At 39.2% G+C, this 9679-nt stretch overlaps 1 protein-coding gene across 1 annotated transcript; it reads left to right on the top strand.

The window, feature by feature from the left end:
* Positions 1 to 553: 553 nt before the first annotated feature.
* On the top strand, positions 554 to 8781 carry SNAPC1 (small nuclear RNA activating complex polypeptide 1; the record flags this gene model as incomplete). Its single annotated transcript, XM_017738791.1, has 9 exons — positions 554 to 800; positions 1825 to 1907; positions 2361 to 2465; positions 3375 to 3533; positions 3953 to 4027; positions 4675 to 4737; positions 5674 to 5815; positions 6493 to 6573; positions 8386 to 8781. Coding segments are annotated over 9 exons (990 nt in total), but the record flags the coding sequence as incomplete, so codon positions are not given.
* Between the last annotated feature and the right edge of the window lie 898 nt (positions 8782 to 9679).

Here is a 9679-nt window from a genome sequence, read left to right as displayed (position 1 = left end):
ACGGGCAGCCTTCAAGGGGGTGCGGCTGAGCCGTGTGCCCCCTCAGGCCGCACTCAGGGAGAGGCTTGCCTGGCTGGGGATCTGAGGAAAGTGAAGTATCGGTCCCTGTGTAATGCTGGAAAAGAGTTTTTAATTCAGTGTATTTCGTGCATTAGGAATGTGTGTGATTTGAGCGCTGACTCCGCAGGGAGCTTGGTGTAATGCTCGTGAGATTTAAAAGTGTGATCGCAGGATAGTGCATGTTTCACAGAATCATAGAATATCCTGAGTTGGAAGGAGCCCACACGGATCATGGAGTCCAACTCCTGTCCCTGCACAGAACACTCCAAGGGTCATACCCTGTGCCTGAGAGCCTTGTTCAAACTTTTCTTGAACTCTGTCAGGTTGTGATTCTCGGGGTTGTCCTATGCAGGGCCAGTAGCTGTACTCAGTGATCTTTGCAGGTACCTTCCAGCTGAGGACATTCAATGATTCTATGTTTTTAGGACATCTAAAACTTATTTCTCCTTCATGGATTTTCTAAAGCCTGCAGCTTTATATTTACTTGCTTTAACATCCTGCTTTTTTTTGTTTATTTGCTTGTTTTAGTGGTAGAATAAGAGCTTTGGAGAGGAATAAGCTCACAAAGAAGACTCTAGAACTGGCCCAGCAGTACTTCTTTCCCCCCTACTCCTTCCAGATCCGAGTTGGTGCTCTGTACCTTCTGTATGGGCTCTATAATGCCCAGCTTTGTCAGCCAAAACAAAAGGTAATTGTTCCTGAGGTTTTATTCTCAGGGGATGCTAGGCATAAGATATGTGGTATACTGCTGTCTACTGTGTCATTATAAATGCTTAGGGAATTTCCTCTTGCTTTCTTAAACGTAAAAATACTTAAAACCAGATGGGAAGCTGTTGGAAAAGGTAGGGACAGAGAATGTACTCATCATCTGTAGGGTGAACCCCCACTACAGCCTGAGTTATTATTTAGAATTCCAACAAAATTGAGACTGACTGAGTAATTTCCAGTTCATGTTAATTCATGAATGGGTTGAGAGGGTGCATGCTTGAATGACACCCTCCTTGCTGCTTTTAGGATAGGAGACCAATATCCAAAGGAGTTACAAACTCAGTGCATGGAGAAGTCATTTGCGTAGGAACTGTGTGATGTATATTGTGTGCACATGCAAAATTGAGTCTAAATTCTTTAAATGACAAACTGAATTTGGAGTAGTCTACAATGATGCCATGATGTCTCATATTTTGACCTCAGACAAATCAATAACTTTTATGAAGTTGAATTTAGGTAATTTTAAAGCCACTGCTGGATAGCAGCTGTAAGAGAGTACATGAGTTGTCAAGAAACTTATGCAGAGAGAAAGTGAAGTGGGCAGAGTGGATGTGACAGGAGAGAAAGGAGGAAAGAAGGAAGAGAGAACATTTATGAGCATTTCAGTGGCAGCACAGCACAACCTGGTAATAGTATTGTTTCCTAATCACTAGCAAAGAGGAATCTCCTAGGTGCAGATTTTTCACATACTTCAGAATGTGAAGGATTAATGTTTTCAAATGTCAGAAAGGACTTGTGTTCCATGTCACTGTCAAAGAAAGCTTCATGTGAGAGATTTAATACAACAGTATAATAATAATATAATAATCTTATTTGCATGAAATGATGATAATAATAAAAAACGTTATAGTGGGATCCTTTCTGCAGCTCTGTGATCATGTGACATGCTACCCCTTGGACATTCAGGTATTGTCTGTAGTCAGATCACAGTAGTCAGCTGAGTTAATTTTTATTGTTGAAATATTGGTGTAACAGTATGTAACTCTTTTGTTGCAGATCAGAATCGCACTGATGCAGCCTATATCTTTAGGAGAATGCAACTTGCCAGAGCCTTCCATTTCACAGCAATGCCAAAGCTAGTGAGTTATTGCATTAATGAATTACATTTTTAAACAAAATACCCTCATCTTTCAATTCCTGACAGTTCAATAGTACTTGTGGTTAGCTCAGCCTTGAGGCTGTGTTGAAATGTAGTATTTCTGGCTCTACATAGGTAGGTGATACAGAGCTTAGGGGATGTTTGAGTGCTTCTCACCTGAAAATATTTTTTCAGTATCTAAAGTTCCTAATAGATTTGAGATGTCTTACCAGTTGGGGAAATGAATCTGGTTGCTGGATTAAATTCTTAACTAGAGAATAATTTGTGAAAAGTGCTGACTCTCTTCATCAGCAACAAAGCTGTTGTTGATGAAATGGGTTTATGCTTTTCAGCATCTCTCATCTCCTGACTGATGGATATGCAGTAGGAATTATCAAGAGGTGGTACTATTTTAAGTTTTCTTTTAGGTTACAAACATTGTCTCTTGTTTTAGCTGACCTACAGAACTAAGAAGAAGATTGAGGAAAATTATTTTAAAGAAGAGTTTAAGGACCCGAGTAACAGAGTAAACAGCCTCATCACTAATGATGTATTGGAGGTACAGTAACTTTTAAATGTTGAGTTTTAATTCCTCAGTTGTCCAAAAGCTGTAACTTCTCTAATCAGCACAGTCTTGTCCCTTGTAAGTCTCTTGTGGAATGAAGAGTAAGGTAATAGCCTGTAGTTTTACCAGACACTCAGAAACGTGGCATTTAGTTTGGAAGAATTGTGGTACCTTTTTCAATACTGAAATATGCTCTAATGTTTTGTGTATTTGCCTCAGTGAGATGTAAAAGGGTGTAAATGGTTAATTGTCACTTAAAATGGAAAATGGGGGGAAGCATGTTTGTTTTGATATATCTGCAGGTTGCAGCTGGAGGATTGATACTTGTGGTAATATGAATTTATTTATCTGCAAGTTTATAGCCTTCTCTCACCTTTATTTCTCCTTTCAAAACTTGGGTTTTTTTATTATATGATACATTTTTTAAAAACCTGAGTAATTCAAGACAGGTGAAGGTTCTTATATTGCTCAGTGATATAACTTTCTTTGCAGGTTTTTTCATATATTGCTGGCAAATGTGTAGCAGTAAGGTTGACTGCAGTGGTGCAGAAATCTGTGAAGTAAAATGTTGCCTCCAAAGAGATGAAAATAAACCACAGTATCAGAATGAAACCTTTGTCGACACTGGCCCTGAATAACATTCTTAGTTTAAATAATGCAAGATACTCTTTCTTCTTTAGCTTATTTGATGGGTCAGTGCTGGGTAGCAGGATTTCTTGCTCTCTAAAACTCAAATGATCTAACCAGAATCAGTTTCTAACATTCCTCCTGGTCCAATGGTCTCCTCAGAATGGTTTCTGTAACCCTGGGTTTGTACACTGAGGACTAATATTGCTTTACTGCTGGAATCTCTTTTTTCCCTGAAACACACTTTTTTTTTCTTTTTTCTTTTAATAATTTTAGGAACTGATGAATATTCATGACCACTATCAGAAAATGAAGTGTGTCATTTCAGCTGACAAATCCCAGCCAGACAAGGCCCTGAGCTTGATAAAAGATGACTTTGTGGTTAATCTGAGAGACATAACGTTGGAACATCAGGAATGGCAGCAGAACAGAATGGTAGGTAGTACCAACCACTGTGCTGTGGTGACTTAGCAGGTTGGGTGAACATGAAAGAACTGGATTTCTTGGTGTGATTATCTCCGAGCTGGTAAATCTCAGACTGAAGGAGAAGGAACTGTAACACTGAAGGCATGGAGTGTGTAAAACCTGAGGCAGAGATGTGGTGTGGAGGAAAGGACTTGTGTGTGGTCCTGCCTCTGGGATACCACAACTGACTGCTGAGAGGTGAGCCCTGAAGGTGTGACTTCATGAAATACCTCTGTAACACATTCCTGAATCAAAGAAGGGTCACAGTGTAAGGTGGATGTAGAAAATGGGCATGTGTATAAATATTCGTTTTGTTTTTTACAGTTCTTAGATTTTAGCTGTCTTGTATGTGACAGATGTTTAAAGAAAAACACTTTTCTTCCCCACAGAAGTTATTCCGAAATGCTAAAGAAACTGATGAAACAGAAAACAAAAAGAAAGAAAGGACTTTGCTAGAATCAGAGGTAAGAAAGCTGAAGTACTTTGCTGCATTGCACAGGCCAAATCTGGTCATTTTTTTACTTCAGATCCCAGGCTAAGCAGTGTAAGTTACAGTTTGATAGCGTCAAAATAAGCTCCAGGGACAGCTGGTGAGGCTGGTTACTTGGTTTTGGTTTTAACTCAAGTTGTTTTCTGTTGAGCTGTGAGCATTTACTGCTGCAACAGCTCTTTTATGCTCATAACAGAAAGTCTCTCTCAGGTAAGGAGGGAAAAGAGCTGTATTTTCTTGGCCAAACTCCTTTACACTTCCTCCTGGAATTTCAACTTAAAGCAATATTAATTTTTTATGCTACAAAATTGTCTCATGTTGTACTTGTCTGCTTCTTTCAACTCCGAATTTGAGTAAAATGTGAAATTTCAAATTTGATTTTTCTCCTCCTGGGCTTTGTGACAGTGAAGGCAACCAAAATTATGCTCTGTGTTTTTAATAAAATCTGAACCTTTTTTTCTTGAAGTACCATTTTGGTGGCATTGAAATTATGTAGAACTAATTATAGAGTTACAGCTGTAGTGAGATATTGCTCAAGTGATTGCCTGATGTAATATCCCATTTCAGATCTGCTGTGATAGAATAAGAATCTTTTCTGACTGCACTCTTGTTTCTTTGCAGGGTTCTGAAAGAGCAAATGCCCTGGCCAGAATCAAATACAGGTCTTACTCTGCAGTTGTTGAGGTGGGTATAGAATTTCATAACAGGGAAGTATTATTGTTCAATAAGAGTTTTAAGGACCAGTGTAATGTAAATGTTGGGTCAAAAAGGAATGAGTTAAAATTGCACTCTGTAATTCAGTTTTTGAATGTTCTAGTTTTCCAGCAGGGAAACCAAAGCTCTTATTCTTGTTAGATTTATGGAACAGTGCAGGTAAGGCCTGTGCTTGGAGGACTTTCATTTACAGGATATCTTTTAATGTCTACTCTCTGTTTAAGTAGATTGAATTTTAAGGAGATGTAATAAAAATACCTGAGAGTTTAATTGCTCAGATTCCTTGAATCTGAGATATTGGAATCTTGGAAGATGCCTGTGAAAATGGGACCTGGGAGTTTAAAGTCAGTTGCAAGTTCTTGGAAACTTTGTTTCAATAGCTTCTCCTTTAAAAAAATACTGTTGGTTTGTGTTTTTCTTAGCAGTCCTATGAGAAACATCTCAGCTTTCTCTGTTTATTAAAATCTCATATTGAAAAATGTGTCATTAAATGAAACAGGGCTCTGGCTTTTGTAACAGTCTGGACTTGTGAATGTGCACTGATAATGTTTTCTAGGCACTTAAGCAAAATATGGTGGTAAGGAGCCTTTACAGAGCAGCAGTTTTTGGAAGTGTTCCTTTTGTGGAGGGCTGTGCAACATGGTGTGGGTTGGTAGTAACAGAGAGTGGATTGGGAATTAATGAATGTTTCATTATCTGCATTTAAGTTATACACTTACTAAATCATAGAAGGGCATTGTCCTGTTAGAACTGAAGAATAGCAGCTAGTGGGAATCCTCTCTCCCTCTTTCCCCTTCTGTCCTTTCTCCACCCTTCGCCAAGTTGATGCTCTGGTCCCTGCTGGTTTCTCAAGTGACCTGCAGCAAGATCTGGCTGTAGAAATTCAGCTTTTTTTTTGTCATTCAGGCTTCCAAATCCAGGAGACATCGTCAAGTGCAGTTAGAATCTTCCGAAGCAGGATCCAGTTGTGGGAAGGCTCCAAGCCGAAGTGAAAAATCCATCAGGAGACCACAGCCAGCAAGGAGAAGAGGTTCTTCAGAAGTCAGAGGTATTTCTCCATTGCACCCATGAACCTGGGGAGATTGCAAAAGTTTATCCATTGCTTTGCTGGCTGGGTTAAATTTTGCTGTTGATCAGTGGAACACTTGGGAAATTACTTTTCCTAAGGAAATTCTCTTTCTCATATCTAACTTTTCAACTGATAGAAGTTGCTGTGCTGTCTAAACCTTTTGTTTACTCCTTATTTGTTAAAGGTTAAATGAAATTAAACAGCAAAATGGTTTTGAATTGTCTTTATTTTTTGAATTATCTTTATTTCGAAGATGGGGATTTAATTTCAGAGTTCCAAACTCTGTTTTCAGACTTGCTTAGCCTCTGCTAGAAAAAACGTTACTGAGGAAATTAATCGTTCTTCAGAGGAGGACATTAGGCAGTGTTGCCTTTGCTTGACTTTAAAAGAGTAGATGAAGTGTTGGGGAGCAGTAAGGGTATTTTGAATTATCACTGAACTGAGTTGGTGATTAATTTTCTTTAAATTGGTAGTGTTAATTACTTGTTATTGGAGGTTTCTTAGTGAGCCGTATTGAAGGTACTGTGAAAAGTAGGTTTGCTTACAGCATTTGACCAGAATCTCAGGAGAGCAGCAGCAAACAATCTTTTAACTACTGGAGAAGGGACAGAGAAGCAAAAAAAAGCTGACAGTTTTTCCTCAAAATCTGTGTGCAGGTGAAATGCAAGTGGCAAAGGAAACTGTTACTCGGCATATCGGGATGCCAATAATCACAGAAGAGAACTCGGATGAAGGAGGTACAGTGATTGGAATTCCAGCAAACCTGTGACTTGTTTTTAAATACCCCTCTGCTGTGTTTTTCTGAAACTAAAGCTGATATTTTGGATCATGTCTTGCTGCCTTGCAAAAGCTAGATTTGGTTTTAGCTTGTAAATTGTTGCATGAAAATTGAAACTTTGAAACACCATGGCAAAATCCGGAGAGTAATTTTTTCTGCACAGATTTCATCATGGTGTGTTCAGAGTTAAAATTGGTCCAGTTTAAAGGAGTCTTATTCTTCTGTAATACAGGCTTGTCTTGAGGAATTCCATTGTGTAGGGGATAGTGATTTTTTTGGTTACTCATTCACTTACAGAAGATGCATTTTCTGGTAACTCTGGGAACTCAGGAAAGAATAGCCCTTGCTGCCCTTACCTTTGCTGAGGGGATATGGGAGGTTCCCCTCTAACCTTAGTTTCATCTGGGCAGTGTTTCAGGGATTGAGCTCCACTACAGCAATAGCATCCTCTGCTGTACTGAAAGCTGACTGACATTGCTGGGGGAGGACTCTGGGAACTGCAGCAGAGGAGTGGATGGCTTTGCTGTCACTCAGGCTACTGCAAATAATGTCATTTTAATTGGGAAGGAGTGGTCAAGCAGATTGCTCAAAGCTTACTGTGGAGTTGCTCTGCAGAAGCATCAAATGGAGATGTTGGATGATACTGAGCTGCTTTGCAACTCAGAAGCTTCAGGGTCTGTTCTCAGCTGCATGAGGAGAACGTGGCACAGTACAAAGAAAATTTCATCCTCTTTTTCATGAGGTACATTATTTATCTGTGCCGTGGGAAGAGCCCAGGGAACTGCTTTGCTGCCCTGTCTCAAACACAGGAGGTGTTCCTGGGAGAGGAGCTCGCCAGCTAAAAGTGGAATTTCCACTGGCAGCCCTGGCTACTCTGAGGCTGATGGGGTTTGCTTGTGTAGTGGAAAGCAAACTTGGTAGACCAGAGGTCTGGTTCTTAACCTGAAAAGAGGAATTAATTAAGTTGCTTAAAGGGGCAGCAAAGGGTTAACCACAACTAATGGAAAGCTTTGATGGCAATAGATGAGCGTGAGGAGTACATCTTTTGCAGTTAATTTTCTATCCAAAATTGTATGTAAAGGAAGGATATTTAATACAAGGGAGTGTAATAACTATTAAAATATATTTTTAGTGACATTGTACATTTATATTTGCTCTTTTTAGAAGCAAAAAAGCATCTCATAGTACTGAAGTGAGATTACATTTTCTGGTCAGTTTTATTTGTAGACAGTGGGAATTCATTCAATTTTAAATAGTCAGGTTGAAGGTGCCATGGTGCATCTAATATTGCACTTTGTTTACTTTCCCTTCACTTGTCCACTTGTTGAGGACAAAAAGTTTCTTTCTAAATCAGGAAAATCCTCCATTTCTCAGAATTTTCCAGTAAATTCTGAAGCATTAAAAATACCCATAAGCAGTTTCTTCATATATTTTGTGCTTAATTTTGTGAGTGTTCCATTTGTCAAATTCACAGCAAAATCTGGAAGGTGTTGGTGATGAGCAGAAAGCTTTTAAGATGGAGTAAGTTTTGAAGTACAGTATTCATCAATGGAATTTCAGTTGATACTTTGAATGATATTGTGCTGTAGAATCTAGAAAGGTTTTCTTTTTCCTATTTAAAAAACATGGGGAGAGGGATTGGGAGGGGATCTCAAGAGCTCATCTAGTTAATTTCCTGTGCTGGATAGAATTAATTCTACTTGAACAATTCCCATGGGGGAAGATAGATTTAAAAGCTTGTAAAGAAACCCTTCTCTTGATTTCCTTTCAGAAGTATCTGCCCCCAAGAGGAGAAGACGACGTTAGAGGATCCAGTTGGAGAAGCACTAGTGTTAATGCCAAAATGAAAATATCAGAGGTAACACCAAGTGCTTGTTTTGGACACATTTGAACATTACAGAAGTGGCTGGGACCAGAACCAGAGGTGATGCTGGAATACTGGTAGTGACTGGGATACTTCAGCTGTCTCGTGGTGCAGCACCTGGTGCCTTTATTCCCCTGGTGAATGCTTCATGTGGCAGACCAAAGTTGCTGTGTCCTGTCTGAGATGGAAAGAGAAGGCTCAGAAAATATTTGCCCATATAAGATGCATCTATAATCCTTTATCTCCAAACATAAGGTTGTTGACTGTTGAAAATTAGTGCAATAAATTATTTTTCACTGTTGACTTGCTCTGTTTTATGGTGTGTAAACTTCACAGATGTGGAAATGAACTTGCTGATAAGCCTTTTGTTGTACCCTGGCTCCAGCAGATCTGGAGTTACTGTGTATTCAAATGGAGGGGTGTAAAGTGTGTTTATTAATTCTGCAGATAACCCTAAACTGTCCAAGGGCAGGACTGGAATTCAGAATTATCTTTATAAATTGGAGGGGAGTGAAAGAAGTGGGTGTGGAAATAAACATGGATCTCAGTACTGAGAACAGGCACAGCATGGGGAAATGTTCACTTGGCAACAGTGCAGCAGAAAAAGCAAATGGACTGAGAATCATCAGCTGGAGTGTTTCCTGTAAGCACTAAACCCAGTAGAACTTGTGTCACTCAGCCTTGGTAGGCTGTAGCCTTAAATATCGCCACCTGACCACAACAATTTAAGAAGAATGTGGATAGTTACTCTCCTTGGAATTTCTCCAGTTGATCACAGCTGTTCTTTCAAGAAAGGCCAAAGGGGTTGGACTGTCCTTTTCTACAAGAAGGAATATAAAATAGAAATTCAGAAGATTTTGAATATAAAAGGGACCTAAATTGAATGAATTAGTTTGCTAGTATGATTCTCAAAGGCCAGAGGAATTGAATTGCTCTTACCTAGAAGAAAAAACAGTTGAATGGAGATAGAAATGGTTTTACTATAAAAATATGAAATGTGTTGTTTGGCAAGGAGGAATGGGCCTAAATGACAAAGAGGTTGGACACTGGAAAAGCTGATGGTGAAGTGCCAGTGTTGCACTCCACCTTGTTAATGAGAAAAGAGGAAACACTTTGTTATAAAGCCAAACCTTATTGCACTGTAAACTGAACAATCGAGTATTCAGTTGAATAACCAAAGTCTTTATAGTCTAGTCCAAAA

Source organism: Corvus brachyrhynchos, unplaced genomic scaffold, assembly GCF_000691975.1.
Source record: "Corvus brachyrhynchos isolate BGI_N302 unplaced genomic scaffold, ASM69197v1 scaffold245, whole genome shotgun sequence".
NCBI lineage: Eukaryota > Metazoa > Chordata > Aves > Passeriformes > Corvidae > Corvus > Corvus brachyrhynchos.
Note: the sequence above shows the minus strand (reverse complement) of the source record. Positions and strands in the feature narration are given on the sequence as shown.